This window comes from Lytechinus variegatus, chromosome 1, assembly GCF_018143015.1.
Source record: "Lytechinus variegatus isolate NC3 chromosome 1, Lvar_3.0, whole genome shotgun sequence".
In the NCBI taxonomy this organism is placed as follows: Eukaryota; Metazoa; Echinodermata; class Echinoidea; order Temnopleuroida; family Toxopneustidae; genus Lytechinus; species Lytechinus variegatus.
The window spans coordinates 57,204,339-57,228,645 of record NC_054740.1 but is presented as its reverse complement, the minus strand read 5'-3'; the positions used below and the strand labels follow the sequence as shown (position 1 = coordinate 57,228,645).

Here is a 24,307-nt window from a genome sequence, read left to right as displayed (position 1 = left end):
ACCCTTTACTTAGGGAGCGTGGTTATCGAGAATTTTCCTAAAAGCAGTGTACCATTTACTGAAAGAATTAGAAACATCATTCGTACTTGGTGTTTGACACCAAGATTCAGCATATAAATCATTAAATAAACTGTTGAGATTGAGATTAATGCTTTCCGGGTTTCAAGATTCTATGTACCTATATATGGTTTGAGTTTGGTGGTTTACAATTACCAACTGCAGCTACAAGCATGTAGTGGTCGCTAAGTCTGATTGGTGCTATTTGATGACAAATCAATGATAGTACTAGTTTCAGATGTTGCTCTCGTTGGTTTAGAAATGAATTGCCGTAGTTTCTTAATATGACTTGCTGCATGGCCCTCTTTTCTAAAGGCATGGTCACACCGCCCGAGCGTTGTTGGAGCGGTCGTGGAGTGGAGAGAAAAAAATCATCACCGCTTGCTACCTTTCACCATTTCACCCATGCCTTTACATCACAATTTTGGTCACCATGAATTAATAATCGTTTGATTTCGATTCTAGATACTCTTACTGAACAACTCGTTGAGGTATATCGGGTGGTCGATACCAAATCACAATATAATTTACTTTTGCAGAGTAACCAAGGTTATCATTCAGTTCATTGATAAAGGAGCATGGTTTTTTGCCATTTTAAAAGATTCTACAAAGTTACTAAGTTCTGTCAGCACTTAGTAACTTTGTAAAATCTTTTAAAATGGCACTGCACATACTCCACAACAGACCATCCAAATGTAGTACGACAATACACCAGTCGATGGACTGTACTTTATCAGAAGAAGAAGGAGAAGAAAAAAGAAGAAGAAAAAGTAGAAAAAGAAGGATAGTTGAAAATTCGATTTGATTCCATGTGTGTAATATGATACCACCTCCTTGTCTATATCTACATGGAGCGTGTAATTGTCATCCAGACTGGTTTCACATTAAGTGAATGCATCGACACTCTTAAAGGGAGCAAACATTTAGACAGATCTGTAAGCCACGATGCATACTTAGGTGTTTAAATATTAATTCACAACCGTCACGATGAAATTTATTGTAAGCAGGTTCCTTTCTATCGTCATTCACATTCTGTTCAAGTAAATTATGAAACGGTAACATAACAAGTGGTACAAAAAGGACAGTATTATGGTTGTTTTTGCAGGCTTAGAACAATCAAGACATGGGTATACCTTATTGGCACGTAAAAACGTCAGATATTGCTGAGTCATATTGCGAAATGTTCCTTATAAGTTTTATAGGTCGCGTCCAGCCAAGATTTTTACTCTCCTGTTATCCATTGTCAGAGCAGAGATATTGCCGTCGTTTTACGAGGCTTTTCGCACATTCACGTGGTCGCGAACCTGGTTATTATTATTATTATTTATTTGACCAATATAAAAAAGTACATACACATTACATTAGAAAATTTACAGTACATTAACATGCAAAGAATGCGGGAACGGCATGTGGGTCAGGGGGCACAAAAGCGAAATTCATCACTGTTGCCCGAAGGCATGAGCCCCCACACATGCCGCTCCCAAGACATAAATAAAAATATATAAATACTATTACACAAAATATTGCACGTTTAAAAAGGGAATACTGAAAAGGGTGCCAAAATAATTAATTAGATAGTATTGAGATGCATAAAAAAAATACCACTGCAAAATTGGAAAAAATATAACATAGTAAAAAATAACACCTCGGTGCTGAACAGTAATGAAAGGGGTATTTTTAAATAAACTTGCAATTGGAACCTCACGTGGTCGCAATTGAAGAGAGCTTGACGATTTCTGGTGAGATGCTCATTGATGAAAATATTGCTTCCTTGCAGCTTCATGCGAGCGCGATACACATCATTCCTTGCATTGTACCTGGCATTCTGCTGGCAAACTTGACAAGTAGAGGCTTGATTCCATGTGACCTTCATGATATCTTGGATATAGAGCCCATGTTACCTGTTACCTATCCTCCAGATGCCTAGTGGCACATAGGGCCTCCAGCGAACGTTTCCATCTTTGCCTATCTGACATGTCAGAGGCCACAGATCTGGCTTCTGCCCACGTCCTCCATCCAGCCAGGGTCATTTCTTTTTCTACTATTCGCCGCCAAGTTCTTTTGGGCCTGCCCCTTTTCATTTTACCTTCTGTTGCCCAGATCAATGCTGTGTTACAATAAATTTCCATCTTCTCCTCATTATTTTCGTTCTCAGTTTCTCCACTTTGGTCTTGTCTTAGAGCTCTGCATTACTTATAGAGCCTATGAGACCTATCGATATCTCTCGGTATAGCAGTTGGATCCCAAGCTTGTCACCGATTAGCTTCAAGGTCACATCATAGGTCTTCTCATTTGCAGATTCTGGCAAGTCATAGATTCGCAGGCAACTTTGGGGAATTCTTCAATTCATACAGCTCTTCAATTTCGGAAGTTGATTTCTTCATCTTTTGATGCAAATCTTGAATTTCTTCTAACTTTTGAATCATTGACATCTTTGATTGATTGTCATGGTCGATCGATTGATTGATACGCTGTGTTACAGTGTCCATAATTGATTCCGAGGTCGCCTTCGAGATCGCTTCAAAAACTTTCGGCCAAAAAAGCGTTCCCAGGTTCTTATTGAACTCGTCCAGGTTAACAGTTCCCGTGGCCGGTAAAATGCTTGATTAACCAGCTAAGTGAGACGAGTGGTCATCTCCAACAGGCTGCAGGCCGGCTGTAGCCCCGGCATAATCGGTAATGGCTTCGTTACGTTGGCGTTCACCGACGTCTATTTCCAGCGTCTAGTTCCACTCCTGGTAAACACTTTCGTGGTGTCAAAGTTACCAGAGCTGGTTTAATAACGATTCGAGTTAAAATCTCGAAAAAGGTCACAAAATTCTTCAAAAAGAGCTCACAATAATAAAAAGACATTGTTATTGCCCCTGAACAAAATGTTTCAGTAAAAACTTTATTAACACGGATTATAATTTTGGTCCCCTTAATATTCATTCTGGCCCACTGTGAGGCGGCGCTTGGCGCCAGCTTTTCGCGTTACAAATTTGTCGGGGGAAAGGGGGGGGGGGCTATATCATCCCACCCAGTCTTGTTATGGTTATATCTTGTTACGTTTAAACTCCAGGGACTTTTGAGTAATAATGGTAATAATATCTTTACGTTTTCTATAGGATACAACAATGACAACAGTACAAAACACATATATTATTTCCCGGCTTAACCACGAGTTGAGTGCATCATAATGTGGCTAAATATCTTGCTGAAGGAAAATGCGCCATGGCTGTGATTCGCACCCATGCCCCATGTTGTGAAAGATGAGAGACAGGCCCTCTGGACCTTGAAGAATGATGCTAGATAGGTATCCCGCATTATTATTTTTTTGTGTATGTTTGTTATCTACCTAGGTATATTATTCTTCCTATCGGGTGTATGTTGTTTCTCTCCTGTCCGAGCTGGGCTTGAGAGGAATGACTTACCAGGCGAGAAGATGATGACATTTTGGAATGACTGGATTGAAGAGAACATTCTTTCATCTCTCAGGGTTGGTGAGGATTCTTATAAATCAAAATGTTTCACTGAGATTGAGCAGATCTTCGCAGAAGGAGGAGAGAAGCGGAATACAAGTAAGTTGAATCCTTGTCCGTGTCTCTAATACCATCATCGGAAATTTAAATTCATGTTTGACAGTCCATGTCAATACCAGTATAGCACCATAGGAATTAGTTTTATTCTCGAATAGCATATCTACATAAGTATTACATATTGTGGTTAAGCATGATAGTGTTGAAACCCGATGAATTCGAAACACTTCTTTTCGTTTTAATTATTTGATTCAGTGATTTTGATATTTCAATTGGAGTATATATTAAGGGTAAAAATAAACAGTTCCTGAAAATGTGTGAATCCTTGGACACATTTTAGTTATTATAGTTGTGTACAGGTTTAAAAGAGAAAGAATGGGCCTACACTTTTAAAGAAAATCAAGTCAAGCCGTTGAAAACAGGGAATGCTTAACCACGGGAGGGGGATAAGAATGGTGTACTTGTGCATGGTCAGCCCCCCATCAACTTTTAAACCCCTTGGTAATATTTAATGAATGGTTGCAAAATAAGCTACAAAGTTCTTTAATATCAAGTTAATTTGCTTTTTCGTTTCAGTCATAGATGCAACGGGCAAGCCATCCTCGGGGATCTTACAGGGTAATCTCGCCTGGTTAGGAGATTTCAGGCAGTGTATGGACGCTACAGATCTTCATTACTGTCTCCTCAAGTTACCAATACACGTAGAGGCATTCAGCACGAGGGTAATACAGTAGTTGAATCAAGGGATGATTGGGGGGGGGGGGGTTATCTGCCACGCCCTTACTCTCTGGTAAAACTTTATAATATATTGTTATTATGTATAGGGGGGGGGGGTGATCTGCCATGCCTTTACTCTCTGGTAAAACTTTACAATGTATTTTATTATTATGTATAAGGGGGGGGGGGAATCAAGGGATAATCGGGGGGGGGGGGGTGATCTGCCACGCCCTTAATCTCTTGTAAAACTTTATAATGTATTTTGTTATTATGTGTAAGCTAGAGGAGAGTATATCAGCCACGCCCACCAAGGGGCGGAGAATGCACCTGACATAATTTAGAGGAATCTTTTTCTTTAATGTCAGAAATATTTTATCGGGAAAGTCCTTCTAGAAATGTCAGGCTGACCAACGATCTCTTCTTCTTCCATTTTTTTGTTCTAAGAAAATATCTGCTCACCTGACAAGGTTTCAAAGCATGCACGCCATTGACCACGCCCATATAACTTGGGCTCTGAGTTATTAGACTTTTCTCCCAATTGCTAATATGATAAGTACACCTCTGTGCATTTTTTAGGTGAGTGGTTCATTGTCACTTGGCCTCTGCGTTCCTGAAGTATGTTCAGGAAAGGATATCAATGATGCCATTAAATTAATTGGTGAGTATGAATTATATATATATTGTTCATGAACAGGCCTATGTATGATTAGAAATATTTATTTTTACACAGATTTGTTTGTATTTATCGTTAAAGCTCGTAGTTTACGGTAGAGTCGTAGTGGTGGTAGTTGGAATACGACTAATAGCAACAGCAGTAGTTTTTATAGTTGCCATGGCTAAACCTCTTGAATATTGGGATTTTTACCTCCGTACAGAGGTTTGGTTAATTTTTGGTTTGATTTTGATTTGATTTGAATTTAGTTCCGTTAAAATCAAGTAACAATGCAAATTAAAAAAATACTAAAATATAATAAATTATAATAATCTTCATAATCATCATCATCATCGCCACCACTACCACCATCATCATCATTACCATCAACCACCACCACCACTACCATTACCACCATCATTATTACCATTACCAGCACCATCATCATCACCACCACCACCCTCCCCAGATAAATCGATAACATTGCTGTATCGCTTTCAAGTACGAACATTTCTAAATTGACCTCTTTATGCCACTCTTTTCTCATTGCAGAGATTTTATTATTTAACGGTACTAAGGATCAGATGATCAACTGCAGTGATAGACTAAATCCATCAAGCGATTCTGGGTTCATATGCACCATGTATGTATTGATAGTTTGCAATTATTATGTTTTTAATCCTTTTATACTACTTCTACCTTCATTAATGATAAATTTCATGCAAACTTATGTTAAGAACCAAATTTCAAATGGTTTACATAGTCCCGCATTCTGAATTCAGGTTTAACTTAGACCATGGTCTAACTCTGTGCTAAAATTATTGTTTTTTTTGTTTGTTTGCATTTATTTCTGCGTTCAAAAACACAATACAAAATTATTTATAATTACAATATACAAAATAATTCACAATATAAACAATGTGGTCATATTACATAATAAATACAAATAAGGATGTGAGTATAAATTAATCTTTTATAAATGTAAACATATATATATATATATATATAATGTAATAAATGAACGCAGGAGACCGCCATCGTGAGCGGGTAGGCTTGAATTGATGGCGGCCTCATAAAAGAAGACGAAATTATGGGAAGCCAAACATGTCAAAATTTTTCATTAAGTTGAATGTTTCTTATGTTTATTGTGCTCTTTTTGATTCATCAATGGTGAAGACAATCATTTATTTATACTTCTTAAAACAATCATGATTTGATAGCCAAATGAGCTGACATAATGATATCTCTACCGTTAGTGATTTATGTAACAATTGACTATCCATACTTTAAACCTGAGTTTAAGTTAAACCCGACTTCAGAATACGGGCCATAGGGTCTATGCCCGTTGTTAAGAAAATCAATGGCTGTCGGATTGCATAGTTTTTAACCCCCTTGCTACTTTAAAAGCGTGTCAATTTTCTCGGTAATTACCTTTTTTTATATGCATACTCGTCCATTCAATAATGATAATATAGTCTTAACCTCTTATAGAAACAAAATGATTGTTATAGGCTGGAAAGGATGTGCAATACTCATCAAAATGATTTCAACACGGATTCAAATTCATCAAAATTTGCAATTTGCCATTAACTTTTTTTTTGTGAAACGGACTCCAGAGTTCTGGTACTAGTTAAAATAACCCATGCACGCAGCCGATAACTTGAACTATTTCAGTAGCTTTTAAATGTTACAAAAACTGTTTTATAAACCATTGACATTATTAGTGTAATACCTTGGTCACATTTACTCTACGGCGGCCGTACGGCGAGTCGAAATCAGCCGTTTTAACATTTGTTTGTACCAGCTACATATTGGTGGTTTTAGTAAAATGAATAAAACGGCTGTTTTCGACTCGCCGTACGGCCGCCGTAGAGCAAATGTGACCATGGTATTACCAAGGAGCTTCAAACTGTTTGAAGCTCCTTGGTGTTACAGAATGTGCAACGAAAAAATCAAATGAGAGGAATTATGGTCAAAGGTGGATCATAATGATAATAATACTTCTGCACCTTGAGGGGATAATGAAAAGGAACGAGAACGTTGGAGCAATTATAAACAAATGCCATGGTTACAGGGCTCACAAGGGCGGATCCAGGATTTTGAAATAGGGGGGGCGCCAGCGGCGAGGGAGCGAAGCGACCGAGCGGGGGGAGGACTTTTTCAAAAAATCATGTCCAAAAGTCGTATTTTGAGAGCACCTTTAGAAGAAAAATGCACACTTAAATCACTGTAACTTCATGAATTAAAAGACACATACTGACTCAGTGGCGTACCGTGAGTCATGGCATTGGGGGGGCACCAGCAAAAATCTTGAGTCACTAAGTGAGCGCGCGAAGCGCGCCCAGTTGCTGGGTATACTGACCTATTAGAGCCATTTTAAGGACAGTGCCATCAAACGGAAATGTCTCTCACTGGTCAAATAACGCAAGCGCGTAGCGCGAGCTTAAAGTTTTTTATATTCAGACCTAAAAAAGGACATTGTAATCAATCTTTTGTAATCATGAATAATCAAGAAATCCGTACTTGTCTCGCTAAATAATGCGAGCGCGAAGCGCGAGCTGATTTTTTGTAAATATTGACCCCCAAATAGGAAGATTTTAAGGACTATATTTCAGAAATCCATTAAGATTATACACATCTCACAGTAGTAATCTAATGCGAGTGCCAATAAGCGCTTGCTTATTTTGTTAGGATTGCATCTAAACATGCACATAAAGCACTTGTCATCATGATTAACATACCCATCTCACTAATCAACTCTTGCGAGCGCGAAGCGCGAGCTGAAAATGTAGGAAATTCAGAACTGAAGAGGGACATTTCAAGGCTTGTTTTTAGGAATCCACGAAGACCATACATAGTCTATACTAACCAAATGATGCGAGCGCAAAGCGCGAGCTGAAAATTTTTGATATTCAGATTAGAAAAAGGGACATTTTAAGGACTGATTCTAGGAACTCATATTTCACCAATCCACTACTGCGAACGTGAGCACGGACAGGAAATGTTTTATATTAAGACCTTAAAATGGGGCAATCACTATAAGTAGTCATGAAAAAGAAGCATACTATTGTACATAAAACAATAATATTAAACTCGAAGTGCGAGGAAATATATTTGGCAGTTTGGTGTATGTTGACTTGCAAACGGGAGGTTTTAGTATAGCATGATTATATTTCTCGGTAACAGACAATGCGAGCACCAGGAGCAATGAAGACATAGGCCCTGAGCAAATTATGTCTCATAAAGTTATGAAAAAATGTTTCTTATGTAATATAACATAACATAATTATGATATAATATAACATCATAATGAACAATAATGTCTTCTTTCCCACTACGTTTCTCTTCCTTTCTCCCTCTTTTTCTCCTTTTCCCCGTTTTTTTTTTTGGTCAGCCGATTGGGGGGGGGGGGGGACACGTGCCCCCCCATGCCCCCCCCCCCGTAGTTACGCCACTGCTGTACTGACTCATTTAGGAGCTGGTTTCCAGTCACACACCGTATAAGCGGTCATTCAAAACATACATTTGGCAAAGGCTCTTCACTTGCTTGCATCGTGTGATTGAAACGTCACATTTAAATGATACGAAACTGAGACTTGTAAGTTCCGAATAATCCATTCTGTTTATTGTCATTTGTGTATATACATTGTGTGTTTCAAACGAGAATTGTTTAGTCGTATGGCAACATGCATAAAATTTGGTTCTTTTTTCCCAAAATGCACAGTAAATTGTTACAAACTACAGAAAAAACGACATCATCTTCTAGTAATCAACCTTTTCCCTCGTATTATTTTCAAATCATCTTCAATAATCCAGTCATTCTGCACAACCTCAAAGTAATATAATGCTTCATAAGGGGATTCTCATCGTTTTTATTGTTTACGTTTTCGATTTTGCTGGCAATTTTTTTTTTTAAGATATATTGTAATCAGCAAACCTATAGATTATCAAACATTAAAATGGGGTAAGGGGGGGGGGGGGGGTTAATGTCACAATTTCTTCTTTTTAACAATACACAATGTGTCCTCGGGACGTTTTTCCCCAGCACGAAAGTATTTTTATTCTCCCCAACCCACCCCCCCCCCCCCCGTCACATAAAATCTTCGCTCCTTACACTGACATATTATAATAGCTGCCTATACACAGCAAACGCGGAGTGGGGTCGACTGGTGATTGAGAATATACAATTTTGCTCCTTAATTGATAATTCGTTGGAATGATTGCTTCGGCGAAACTTAGTTGGGGCGCCCTGGATAATATGCCTCTGAATCTACCAGAAAGTGTAAAAGTTAGTTTACATTAAATACAAATATGTCTGACCTATACATTTCAGTGAAAACGTACATGACCAAGGCAGAATGATAATGCTGCGCACGTGGCGCCCGATATAGGGCTTCATCTTTGAGTGAAGAATAATCTCGGGGATAGACATTATCATTCGCATCGTTGACACTTTCTCTCGCGATCTGTTACTTACAATTTACATGTATTTGCCATAAAAACGGACAAACGCATGTTACAAAAAACACAAAATTTCGGGAAAAAATGATATCCAATCCAACATCTTCACACTGGTCACTGCACTGCAACTCCCGATTACAAGTGGTGCAACTTTCCAACCAATCGACTTGCGCGCCCTGGAATTCCGGAATTTACATATTGCAATACAGTATGACAGAGGTGCATTTGTGCGAACACAAAGGCCATGAGTGTAAGTTAAAATATAGTTTTGACTAGATCTAGCCCTTGAAATTGACTACATTGTACCAATCCAGTAAATATAACCATCCAAAAAAAAAAAAAAAAAATCCGGCGAAAATAGGGGGGGGGGGGCGCGCGCCCGGGGCGCCCCCCTCTGGATCCGCCACTGGCTCAAGCATCCAATCACAATCAAGATTTGAATGGAGGCCCTAATAATGACAAAGTTACAATAGTTGTAAGTCTTTATACAGTGCGTATCAAAAAAAAAAGTTTACACTTTGAAAAAGCCCTGGGAATTTAAAAATATACAACATGTGGGTAATTTTTTCACATATAATCTTGGGTTTGGGTCTCATCTATCCAATGAAAGTAAAAGTTTTGACAGAATGTTACACTTGAGTGAGCACTGTCAATTTTTGTAAAGGTCGCAGAAATCTGTTTGCGCAGAAATGCTCGTTTTCACTCTGTGTCAAGGGGACAGGGCAAATTCAAACTTACCCTGTGAAACATTTCTCATACATTCCCTTGCACTTTTAGTCAATGGAAATAAAATGGATACATTCAAGCATTTTAGAACAATTTTGCCACCCAAATTGAAATGTCAACACTTAGTAAGCACAACCTTTACCCTTTTTCTGCCAGCTGGATCTGAGGACATAACTGAATCTGAACAAAAGTTCATGTCAGACATCTCCAGCATTTTTCACTAAGTTTTTATCATTTAAAGAAGGTTTACATTTCATTTTTCATTTAATACTTGTTTCTCAACAATGATTAACAAAATGAAAATCAAGCCTAAGCCGTTTCATGTAAATCACAGCTCAGTGTAATGCAAATATTGTTACGATGGCATCGGTGTGTGGGGGAGTGGGGTGGGGCGCAATGCACTCTTAAAAGTGTTTTGGGCAAGGAAACAAATTAAAAAAGGTAAAAGATATCTTCAAATCAATTTTTCCTAGCCCAATTCCATGTGTTCTTCATGATTAAGGTCTACTTTTATTCCCACAACTATTTCAGTTCTGCGCAAATCATTTTTCACTAACTATTCAAAAGTAAGATGGTGCTCACTCAAGCGGAAACATTTTTCGACAGTTATATCGTCATTTGCTTAAATGGATCTGTACCAATGTTAAAATGTGGAAAAATCTTCAGGATATTACAAATGTATAATTTTACAGGATTTTTTTATACGCACTGTATAACGGACTTCTGGTCTTTTTGATCTTCTGTTGTACATGTTATTTATTAACGATATAAACCAATACTGATATGAAATCCGTTTTCTCCTTTGCTGGTAGAGTTTTTATTTCACTGCTGTTTGCACTCTGTCTGGGCGCAACAGCTTATGAGAGTTATCGCCATCACTATACCAGCATCTCGGATGAAGAAAGTATACCCATACTTCAACAGCAGTCTTCTTGCAATAGCAATGAACATAGTCACAGAAAGACTGAAAGAGATTATTCTAAAGGTAATTGATTCTGACTCTCGTTTTACTCCTAAAAATATATAAATCATTGACAATTAGGTGGCTGTGTTCGTGTCTAATATGAAATTATATTGTTAATATTTTGGTAGACCTATCTAATCATGTCATTTATTGATTTATTTAATTTCACTAAACATTCAGATTAATTATAAAGACAATAACAAAACACAAAATGTGAAAGGAAAAACATATTCGTCTCAAATTCATTTGTGATTTACGTTCATATTCTGTTACAACACAGCAAAAGTGCTGCTAAGAAACTAAATATTTAATGGTTTCTTGACAGGTATTTCAGAATAAATTTGCATATGTTTTATCAAGATATTTGTTTCCTTGTTTCAAAGTTATTGCTGGGTTTTCATTACCTGATCAGTTCATTACATTAATACTAAGCTTTTAAAGAAGAAATAAATAATATCAATTTTTCTTGTACTGCAGATCTGTCGACGTGGCGGCGGTGTTTTCTCTGTTTCTCTCTGACTCGTTCTGTAAATCAAATCACTAGTACGATATCAGCGAAAGATGACATTGTGTGTCTTCACGGAATGAGAGTTATTAGTATGTTCTGGATAATACTGGGACATTCATTCAGTTTCCAACAAAAATCGCAAGCACTTGGTAAGAACATAGAGCATAGAACATGAATTAAAGTATCAGCATGAGATAGAACGAACTATGCACATGCAACAAAATAAGTTTATTGTATATCTTGATGAATCGAGGCACATCGAGCTTATTTAAATTATGTATTGTGTATATGTATGATATTGAATTCGATGTATCACATACATTTTGCATTTGTTTATATGCGTTGTGGAGAAATATTAAATAAAGACTTTCTTTGAAAAAAAAGAACATAGAGCTATAACAGCTCCATGGTAAGAATATTACCTTGACGGGAAATCGCCCCCCACGTCACAAGGAGGTCATCACTGACAGAACTCTGATGACTTTTTGTTGCATGGTATTTTTAACGGCTACTTCTTGGTATATCAAGTATCTTTTGACCTTTAAAAATTTTGTTTAGATGTAAAAAAGGGTGTTTTTCCCTCCAGACGACGGTTTTCAAGTAGCAGCCATACTGCTTTTAAAGTCCATGTTTCTTCTTCGTATGTTTGGTTTTATCAAGCCAACGCATTTACATACCGCTGTTTCATTGAACTTTTTTTTCATAGGAAGATTTTATTCAAAATCAAACACGAGAGCAATTCAATTTCCAGAAAAATCATGAAGCGAACATGTTTACAACAACTGAACATGCGTACTATTATCTGAATGATGAAACAAAATTTATGATGTGTTTGACTGAGAACCCTTTCAATTTCACAATAGCGTTTTAATACATTCTTAAAAGAGCCAAAACACAACCGATCACCCTTATAAAGTGTCGAAAAAAACTCAAAATATCTAGTGTGAAGAATATATCGGTTAACGGTGGAAGCGTCGTGGTGTAGCGGTTCTGACTCTCGCCTTGTAATCAGAGGGTCGTGTGTTCGAATCCCACCATGGCCTAGCGTCCTTTGGCAAGGCGTTAATCCACACTTTGCCACTCTCCACCCAGGTGTGAAATGGGTACCCGGTAGGATGTGAAAGCCTATATGTAGTATACCTAGCAATTGAGTCTTGGAATTCTTGTTGGAATGCTCGCCAGGGAGTGGAGAAGGTACATACATTGTATGCGGGCATGCAAGGATCCGATGACCGGGGTAATAATATGTCTGTAAAGCGCTTAGAGACGTCGTTCCGATGTATTAAGCGCTATATAAATGTAGACAATTATTATTTACAGTTGAGTATTGAGTGTCAGGGCAACCAAACAAAATTAATTCGTATTCAAATAAAGGTCATTGTTCAAAAAAGAGGTTTGGAAGTTCTGAATAATTTGTTGAGTACAGGGCAGTTCCAAAACAGATTCGAAATACTTTAAATAGAATAAGAAAATGTACATGAATTAGATTCAGACAAGCCCATATCGTAAAGATGTTTGTTCACCCCAATTATTCGATTGAAAAATTTGCGTTGAAAGTAAAGTAGTTATGTTGAAAGACAACATTTAAAGGGAATCATATACAGTCTATTCCAAGTATTAAAAGGTTCATGTAGAATGTGGGATGCCCATTTTGTTTGCGAAGTCGGGGACTGTTTCATTGAACACGCCCAAAGCCCTTTGTAACATAACATATAATATCACGGCAAATTCTACTCTCCAAGTGCTTGAAATATATATTAAGGGAATATTTAGGAGAAAATAATCAAATTTCGTTTTGGGCTAAAATGTAAATCAAATTACCATTTTGTCTTATTTCCAGTCAAGATATTCCCATTCTGTCAAATGCACTTTTTTTGTTCTATTTATTTATTGATATTGTCACGAAATGGGTTTTATTTCGTGTTAGGAAATTATTTTTGGTTGATTTATAATGATTTTGTCGTAGCTGGCGATATTACATGCATGTTTCTACAGTAATAACGACGTAGATAAGACATTGAAAGTTATGCATGTTTTGAACCGTTTTTGTGGAATAACAATTTCCTGGAGATGTTTAACTGATTATTATGGTTATCACTAGCTTGATCTAAATAAATGCTTTAATTTGATATGTCATTCATGCATATCCGGTTTCGGAGACCAAAGTTATAGCTGTTTTAAGATTGTAACAGAGGTTAACTATAACAGATATTGTATAATTAATGCATAAGTACAGTAAGTTGGTGTACTCGTGAGGCTTTGCCGATGATCTGTTGAAATACGGCGCCCACGGGGTGCATTGCACGTAAAGTATGCAGATCGATTTGGATTCGCTATCCAATAAATAAAGTTGGTGGATGCGATCGAAATGATGTATATGATCGTTCGCATGTCTTTCCACGGGGAAACCTAGAATCCTAGGCGACGACTGTGGTTAGATTTCCTTGTATGTTGGGTCTTTTGCACGCCAGCAAGAGACTATACCAGGGCTTGCTCTTTTGGTAGTCTGGTTGGTCTGGAGGCGGACGGTTCGGAGTCTGGAGCAGACGGCTGGTGGTCCGGAGCAGACGGGTTGGTCTGAAGCGGATGGTTGCTGGTCTGGAAGCAGACGGTCGGAGGTCCGGAGCAGACAACGGGAAAACTACAAGTAGAGCAGAGCCAATGGGTGTGGTCGTGGGAACCTGACTGCAGAAGGACCCATACATATGGTCGAAGAACCAGACGTAGTTTCCGGTACTGAACAGAGGTTCCTGGTTGCAGTACGGTAACAGACGTGGTTGCGGTACTGAACAGACGTGGTTGCAGTACGGAATCAGACGTGCTTGGTTGCAGTACTGAACAGATGTCAGTGGTTGCAGTACGGACTCAGACGTGGTCGTGGTACTGAACAGACGTGGTTGCAGTACTGAACAGATGTCAGTGGTTGCAGTACGGACTCAGACGTGGTCGTGGTACTGAACAGACGTGGTTGCAGTACTGAACAGATGTCGGTGGTTGCAGTACGGACTCAGACGTGGTCGTGGTACTGAACAGACGTGGTTGCAGTGCTGAACAGACGTTGTTGCAGTACGGTATCAGACGTGGTCGTGTACTGAACAGACGTGGTTGCAGTACGGAAATTCAGACGTGGTTGCAGTACGGAGCAGACGTGGTTGCTGTACTGAACAGACGTAGTAGCTGGTCGTAAGCAGACGACAGAGGAAATTACCATAGTCTATACCTATGGTCGAGAGAGCTTAATTACAGGAATCAGATGCATATGGTCGTAGGAGCTTAACTACAGGAATCAGATGCATATGGTCGTAGGAAATTAACTACAGGAATCAGATGCATATGGTCGGGTGAGCTGTTGGAGCTGACAACAAAGAGTGTAGCCGTCTGGAGGTTGCCTGGTTGTGGTACTGACAGGATCGAGGCGTGTGCAAGTGTCAACTGCGGCAGTATATCTCTGCCAAACGGATCCACGACTAAAAGTTTGGAAATCGACGCGGCGACGCACCCGCCGGCGGCAGGCATCCTGACAAGAGCGAGCTGCCGGCGGACCGAACCCACGCCGCCGCCCAGCGGTTCCGTCACAAGTGGTGTCAGAAGTGGGATCCAGTGACAATGGCACAACAAGGAAATATGCAGTATCGACCGACGCCAGGAGAGATGATGGCGCACTTAGAGAGGAGCATGACAGAGATTGACCAAATGATGGAACAGTTAAGATTGTCCATAAGACAAGCACCCGGTGCAGAATCAAGTGGACAGGATATTCCCCCAACTGTGAGTGGACAAGCGGACAGAGGACCAAGGTATGACTCACAGATGGAAGGGGCACAGCAGGCTGGATTCAGCTCAACGCCCAGAGAGCAGATGAGACGATCATCTACTGCAAGACCCGGTGTTCAATTTACACCCCCACAGTTTTCCCCACATATTCAGGATGCGGGGATGGCAAATTTTGATGCTATGATTGGCAGACGACCACATCTGGTACCGGACAGATTTGATGGACGTACACCTGTCGAAGATTATTTGCATCACTTTGAGGCCTGTGCTGGAGTAAACGGATGGACAAAAAGGGAAGCAGTTCAGTTTCTTGCTGCAAGTCTGAGGGGCCCTGCTGTGAAGTTGTTGACCCAACAACCTGGAGTGGTGTTGACATACGACGAGTTGGTATACAGGCTCAGAAACAGGTTTGGCCTAGGAGGCAAAGCTGAGGTATACCTGGCGGAGTTGAGGCAACGTCGTCGCCAACCAAAGGAAAGTCTCCAGGAGTTAGGACAGAAAATACGGGAGCTGTGTGGATTGGCATATCCCGAATTTGACGAAAAGGGGCAAGATCGGCTTGCCCGAGGGCATTTCCTAGATGCCATAGTAACACCAGAAATAAGAGAGGGATTGTTCCGTGCTCAACCTCGCACATTGGATGATGCTGTGGAAGCTGCTTTAAACACAGAGGCCTTTCTGAGAATGGAGGGTCAGAGGAATGAAGTGAAGCGGGCCATAAGGTACAGCCGAGCTCTGGAAGAGCAGGAGTGTGAGGTTGCAGCAGTGGAGGAAAAGCAACCAAGAAATCCAACTATCGACAAGATAGTAAAGGCTGTCATAGACGCCTTGGATGAAAGAGACAAGAAAAAGGAAACAAAAATCAGGACCAAATATCAGGAATCAAGAAAAGATGGCTTTGAGCCACAAAGAAAAAGAGAGGAACCAAATAAATCAAGGATTGATGAACAAGAGGAACAAAGATGTTTCAACTGCAATGGATTAGGGCATTGGAGGAACAACTGCCCATATCCAAAGAAAATAAAAGGAAGAACAGCAGCTTTTCAAGTACCCGAAAGGGAAATGATGAACGAAATAAAAGGAAAAGAGGAACTAATCAGAGTCGAAACGACTCTAGATGGACAAGACAAGAAAGGAATAAGAGAACAAGAAACAGATGAACAAATCAGAGTCGAAGCCACTCTATATGGACAAGAGAAAAGAGGAACAAAGGAACAAGAAAAAGAGGAGCAAACAAGAGTCGAAGTGACTCTAGATGAACAAAATAAAAGAGGACAAACGAAAGAGGAACAAACCAGAGTCGGAGCGACTCTAGATACCAAGAGAAAAGGGCTTTACCTTCAAGGCAAAGTAAATGGACAAGAATTGAAATTACTGGTCGACACTGGAGCTACCAACACTCTCATTGGAGAGAAAGTGTTTGACCAGATAGAGGAAATCAGAAGACCAGAATTACTACCAGTGACAAGTGTTGTACTACAAGCAGATGGATCTCAATTGAGAATCAGAGGAAAGTCAATGTTGGAAGTGCAGATTGGAGATATAGTCGTCACTACAATGGCTACAGTGGCTAGTCTAAAGAATGAGGGCATTCTAGGGCTAGATTTCCTAGTCAAAATCAATGCTGTGTTAGACTGCCAAAAGATGGAACTGAGGACCAACTATGGCATAATTCCATACCTAGATAGTAACGGAGAATCATTCTGCAGGAGGATAGTAGCGGGAGAAGATTATTCAATTCCTCCAGGACACGAGATGGTATTAGCAGGTAGAGTTACAGGCAGAAAAGTGTCACTAGGTGATGGATTAGTAGAACCACCTGCAAATCCAACAGAACTAATCAAGAAAGGACTCATCGTCGCCAGATCTGTTGTGAAGGCAGACGAAGATGTACTACCTGTTCGGGTTTTCAACCCAACCAAGGAACAAAGGATCATAAAGGCAGGCACTGCCATTGCTTCATTGTCAGGGCTGGAAGAAGTGAGCATGGAAATGTGCAACCTTGCCGAGCCAACTGAGACAAATACCAACAAAGAAATACCAGAACATTTGAAGGACCTCTTTGTTCGCAGTACTGACGAAGTGCCAGCCCAATGCCATGATTTGATAAAAGAACTGCTGGTTGAGAATGCAGATGTTTTCTCTACAGGACCTTCGGATCTTGGACAGACCAGTTTTGTCCAACATGGCATAGATACTGTTACTGCGAAACCAATACGTCAAGCCGACAGGAGACATCCCTGGACGCAGAGGAAAGGAATAGACGAGCAAGTAAAGAATCTACTAGCTCAGGGACTGATTGAGCCAGTGACCAGCCCATGGGCATCTAACATCGTACTGGTCAAAAAGAAAGATGGCAGCCAAAGATTGTGTGTTGACTACCGTCAACTCAATGCAGAGACGATTAAAGATGCCTACCCGCTGCCTAGAATTGACGACATTCAGGAGCAGATACAACTGGTTGAAACCATCACTGACCGGAGCTCACAGGAGAAAGCTGACTGGCAAGAAGAAGACAAGGACATACGTCCTATCTACACGGCCAAGAAACTTGGCAACAGGCCAGATCAAGATGAAGTATGCACGTGTTCCATGGCTTCTAGACATCTACTGGAACATTGGGATGCTTTAGAACTGACGGAAGATTCTACATGCCGTCTTGTTCGAATAGACCCTGTTCCGCCGGACCGGGAAGATAGGGAACTGCGACTGAGTCGATCTCTTAATAGGTCACTATGTCGCACTGACTCTCGCTCACCACGTCAGTCAGAACGTGGAAGCTTGGCTCGACGCTCCTGTTCCCGATCACCAAGACGGAGGTCCAGGACACCACAAAAGGACATACCTAAATCATCCATTCCAGATTGTCCAAAGTCTCCTCAACCTGACCGACCAGAAGTATCTCCATGGCATGGTCGGAATTCTACCCCTGAACCAGAGGACCTGGACTATGATGAGACGTCGCCTTCACTGCTTGATTTGAGATACGCTTCTAGGAAAGTGGTTTTGGAGATGCCGTCTACCAGTGACTGGATAGAATGCACTGGAAGGAATGCTGAGACGCAGACTGACAACCCCCGCCAGAGAATTCAGGCATTCTTACAAGAGATGAGAACCGGCGGATCAGAAGAGAAGGTGACCCTGAACAAGTCAACCGACGCATTCCAGATTCCGCCAGATGTCACCTAGCTTTGTTCGTACCACGGAGCACGGAGCTTAACATCACTAAGGAAGGAGAACTGTTAGAATGACGGAGAAACTCAAGAAAAAAAGAGTCGTCTTGAACAGTATCCCTATCGTGTTCTTTATTATGTTGTTTTGTTAATACAAGGACACTATAAGAAAGCATGTCACCGTGTACTTTGGACATTATTTTTAATGCCTCGTTGTTTAAGAGTTATCTTTTCGTGCTACAGTGTCTGATGTTGTTAAATGACGCTCGGGGGCCGAGCTTTGAAAAATAAGGGAGTTGTGTCACGAAATGGGTTTTATTTCGTGTTAGGAAATTATTTTTGGTTGATTTATAATGATTTTGTCGTAGCTGGCGATATTACATGCATGTTTCTACAGTAATAACGACGTAGATAAGACATTGAAAGTTATGCATGTTTTGAACCGTTTTTGTGGAATAACAATTTCCTGGAGATGTTTAACTGATTATTATGGTTATCACTAGCTTGATCTAAATAAATGCTTTAATTTGATATGTCATTCATGCATATCCGGTTTCGGAGACCAAAGTTATAGCTGTTTTAAGATTGTAACAGAGGTTAACTATAACAGATATTGTATAATTAATGCATAAGTACAGTAAGTTGGTGTACTCGTGAGGCTTTGCCGATGATCTGTTGAAATACGGCGCCCACGGGGTGCATTGCACGTAAAGTATGCAGATCGATTTGGATTCGCTATCCAATAAATAAAGTTGGTGGATGCGATCGAAATGATTTATATGATCGTTCGCATGTCTTTCCACGGGGAAACCTAGAATCCTAGGCGACGACTGTGGTTAGATTTCCTTGTATGTTGGGTCTTTTGCACGCCAGCAAGAGACTATACCAGGGCTTGCTCTTTTGGTAGTCTGGTTGGTCTGGAGGCGGACGGTTCGGAGTCTGGAGCAGACGGCTGGTGGTCCGGAGCAGACGGGTTGGTCTGAAGCGGATGGTTGCTGGTCTGGAAGCAGACGGTCGGAGGTCCGGAGCAGACAACGGGAAAACTACAAGTAGAGCAGAGCCAATGGGTGTGGTCGTGGGAACCTGACTGCAGAAGGACCCATACATATGGTCGAAGAACCAGACGTAGTTTCCGGTACTGAACAGAGGTTCCTGGTTGCAGTACGGTAACAGACGTGGTTGCGGTACTGAACAGACGTGGTTGCAGTACGGAATCAGACGTGCTTGGTTGCAGTACTGAACAGATGTCAGTGGTTGCAGTACGGACTCAGACGTGGTCGTGGTACTGAACAGACGTGGTTGCAGTACTGAACAGATGTCAGTGGTTGCAGTACGGACTCAGACGTGGTCGTGGTACTGAACAGACGTGGTTGCAGTACTGAACAGATGTCGGTGGTTGCAGTACGGACTCAGACGTGGTCGTGGTACTGAACAGACGTGGTTGCAGTGCTGAACAGACGTTGTTGCAGTACGGTATCAGACGTGGTCGTGTACTGAACAGACGTGGTTGCAGTACGGAAATTCAGACGTGGTTGCAGTACGGAGCAGACGTGGTTGCTGTACTGAACAGACGTAGTAGCTGGTCGTAAGCAGACGACAGAGGAAATTACCATAGTCTATACCTATGGTCGAGAGAGCTTAATTACAGGAATCAGATGCATATGGTCGTAGGAGCTTAACTACAGGAATCAGATGCATATGGTCGTAGGAAATTAACTACAGGAATCAGATGCATATGGTCGGGTGAGCTGTTGGAGCTGACAACAAAGAGTGTAGCCGTCTGGAGGTTGCCTGGTTGTGGTACTGACAGGATCGAGGCGTGTGCAAGTGTCAACTGCGGCAGTATATCTCTGCCAAACGGATCCACGACTAAAAGTTTGGAAATCGACGCGGCGACGCACCCGCCGGCGGCAGGCATCCTGACAAGAGCGAGCTGCCGGCGGACCGAACCCACGCCGCCGCCCAGCGGTTCCGTCACAATATATTCATATTCCGCAAATCCTCAAAGTAGATTTCGTAATAAATTATTTTTACAATGAAAAGATGCATCAACTGAAAACATGCAGGATTGAAACATACCAATGAAATAAAAAAAAGTGGAGGAGCCTACTGAAAAGCAAAGCTTGTAAGATGTAGACCCCCTTAAGAAAATTTTATACTAGGGTATAAGTAGAGTAAAAACAATCAGCAAAACTATATAAATTTATATAGATATAAACACTAACACAAATGTATATACACTATATACGAAATTAGATATTAACTTTAAAATGATCAACACTACCGTGGATGAGTATGAAGTTCACAAAATATTTGATTGAATCAATAAGAATTCAGAAGAATCTTTTTGGTGCGTAATTTAAATCGGTTCAGATTAGCTGCCTCTTTTATTACTCTGTCCAGAGAATTCCAGAGTGTTGGTCCTGTGAAAAATACAGTTTTTTCTAGAAAATATTGTTCTACTTTTAGGTAAGTGATAGTCATTTGACTGTCTCGTATTATATGAATGCAGAGTATTTATCTCATAAATTTATTTTGTAGGACATTAGGTACACTATTTCTATCTAGCAGATACATGAATTGGAATAGTTGTACGCAGTACAGGTCACTGACTGTAGGGATATGTTTCTGACAAAACAATCCAAATTGTTAAAAGGGGAAGGGAGCAAAATGGCCTTTTGAATAGTTGGGGGTAATACAGAGTCGTACGACCTCCACTTGTTCCTTTTTAGACTATATATTCTTTATGCGTTTCTCCTCATTTTTTCTTTTGTTCACTATTAAATATCAGGGGAGAGAATGGAGTCACCCTGTGGGACTCTAAGCTCATCAGATGCAACTAAATGTATGACCATGGTAACTGTACGAAATATAATAGCCAATTTTTATAAAGCGCTTTTCCCAGGATGGCTCAAAGCGCGTTACAGCATATTATTACCCCGGTAAATGGATTCATTTCAATCCCGCACGAAAAATGCACAATTTCCACTCCCTGGGGAGCATTCCTTGCATTCATCGTAGCCTCATCATGGCGCTGGCAAATTCAAACATACAATATCTTTCGCATCCTACAGGGTACCTGGGTCGAGAGTGGCAAAGTGTGGATTAACGCCTTGCCAAACGACGCTATACAGTGCGTATCAAAAAAAAGTTTACACTTTGAAAAAGCCTTGGGAATTAAAGAATATACAATATGTGGGTAATTTTTTCACATATAATCTTGGGTTTGGGTCTCATTTATCTAATGAAAGTAAAAGTTTTGACGGAATGTTACACTTGAGTGAGCACTGTCCATTTTTGTAAAGCTCGCAGAAATCTGTTTGCGCAGAAATGCTTGTTTTCACGCTGTGTCAAGGGGAAAGGGTGAAATCAAACTTTCCCTGCTAAACATTTCTCATACATTTCCCTTGCACTTTAAGTCAATTGAAATAAAAGGGATACATTCAAGCATTTTGCAACAATTTTGCCACCCAAATTGAAATTTCAGCACTTGGTAAGCACAACCTTTACACTTTTTGTGCCAGCTGGATCTGAGGACATAACTGAATCTGAACAAAAGTTTATATCAGACATCTCCAGCATTTTTTCACTAAGTTTTTATCATTTAAAGTGGGTTTACATTTCATTTTTCACTTAATACTTGTTTCTCCACACTTTTCCCAAGCTTGACAATGATTAACAAAATGAAAATCAAGCCTAAGCCATTTCATGTAAATCACAGCTCAGTGTAAAGCAAATATCGTCACGATGGCCTCAGTGTATGGGGGAGTGGGTCGGGGTGAAATGCACTTTTAGAAGTGTATTGGGCAAAGAAACAAGTCAAGAAAGGTAAAACGGATATCTTCAAATCAGTTCAACTAGCTAAATTACATGTGTTCTTCATGATTAAGGTCTACTTTTATTCGCATATCTATTTCAAAGTTCTGCGCAAATCATTTTTCACTAACTTTTCAAAATTAAGTGGTGCTCACTCAAGCAGAAATATTTTTTGACAGTTATATCGTCATTTGCTTAAATGGGTCTGTACCAATGTTAAAATGTGGAAAAATCTTCAGGATATTACAAATGTATAATTTTACATAATTTTTTCAAAGTGTAAACTTTTTTTTGATACGCACTATATAGACCGCGGTGGAATTCGAACCCACGACACTGTTTAAAAGGCGAGAGACAGAACCACTACACCACGGCTATTCCACTTTTGAAATGAGAAGGAAAAAAAAACTAATTATATGAATAGGCAATTAAAGCATGAGTCGGTTAGCATTTTACTCTGCCACAATGGCCGTTTTGTTGTTGATTTTAATGTATTCAATGGGATTGTATTTTTCAAGTCTTTTGCACGCATTCGCCGACCTTGCTAGAATTATCTTTGTTACGTTTTACAACATTCACATTGAACAGGTTTTGGAGAGAGCATCTGAATCCAATGAATCTATTGATAAAAATAACTTATATTTTCTAAATAACGACATAATTTGACCTGAAATAATATCATGTTATCATTTCAGCTGATATATTGTGGGTGTACACTGGTCCCGCTAAATGGTTAACAAGTCAAGTTATATACAGTGGTTACGTCGCCTTAGATACATTCTTTTTCCTTGGGTAAGTTGAATCGATTAGGGAAATCAAGTATGTTTGCAATTAAAACACATGAATAAAAAGGAAGCATAAATAGTTCTCGAATTGCTACAAAGACTACAACAGTTGCTGTTCTTGATACTTAGCTACTGCTACTTAATCAACTACTACTATTTCTGATATACTACTACTACTACTACTACTACTTCTACTACTACTTCTACTTCTACTACTACTACTACTACTACTACTACTACTACTACTACTACTACTACTACTACTACTACTACTATTACTACTACTACTACTACTATACTACTACTACTACTACTACTGCTACTACTGCTACTACTACTACTACTACAACTACTACTACTACAACTGCTACTGCTACTACTACTACTTCTACTACTACTCATGGCAATAATTCTCATAGAGGTAGACCTCCCCTGTGTCCCCCTTTTTCCTCTTTGTTTATTTATTTGTTTGCTTGTCTTTTTTGGAGAGGGGGGGGGGCAATTTTTCTATGGCCGTGACGGGTGTACTTTTTTCGTTTTATCTTTACAGATTTTTTTTTTTTTTTTGGGGGGGGGTTACACCATTACCCCTCACCATAATTGGAAAGTTAAATATTTCTTTCTCATTCATTGAAACTGCAATTGTAAGTCATTTTTGTCCACCGAATAATGCAAGAAAATGTGGATTCATGAATGACTTACAATTTGGTAGTGTTATAATATATTAACAAATAATAATTGCAATGTAAAGCACTTAGAAATGAAGTGTAATAAGCGCTATATAAATGTATAACTAGTATTATTATAAGAGTTAGGCTTAGCCTTTTTACAATGGAACGTAGTTGATAAAGGTCTGGAGGATGGAATCAACAAATATTTATACTCTTACTTATTTATGAGTGATACATTATTGCCTGTTATATCAATACATATATGGAAGTATTAATGAAGTTTTCGGCAGTTGTTTTGTGATTTTTTTCATTTTATTTATCTATTTAATTACTTATTTATGTATATATTTATTCATTTATTTTATTGATTGATTGATTTATTCATTGATTTATTGTTTGTGTATTAATTTTCCCTTTTTTTAAATGATTAATTGATTTATTCATTTATCTATTCATTTATTTGTATTTTGCCTCTGAATTAAAAT

The 24,307-nt window shown here is 39.6% G+C and overlaps 1 protein-coding gene across 1 annotated transcript in view; it reads left to right on the top strand.

Annotated features, from left to right (window-relative positions):
- The window catches only part of LOC121417892 (nose resistant to fluoxetine protein 6-like), a 55,334-nt gene that overhangs the window by 20,910 nt on the left and 10,117 nt on the right, over positions 1-24,307 (top strand). Inside the window, exons 2-8 of the mRNA XM_041611630.1 lie at positions 3,399-3,617; positions 4,152-4,297; positions 4,869-4,950; positions 5,497-5,587; positions 10,944-11,116; positions 11,573-11,752; positions 23,062-23,158. Coding sequence (XP_041467564.1) covers positions 3,399-3,617; positions 4,152-4,297; positions 4,869-4,950; positions 5,497-5,587; positions 10,944-11,116; positions 11,573-11,752; positions 23,062-23,158 — 988 coding nt within the window. The remainder of the gene's footprint in view (positions 1-3,398; positions 3,618-4,151; positions 4,298-4,868; positions 4,951-5,496; positions 5,588-10,943; positions 11,117-11,572; positions 11,753-23,061; positions 23,159-24,307) is intronic.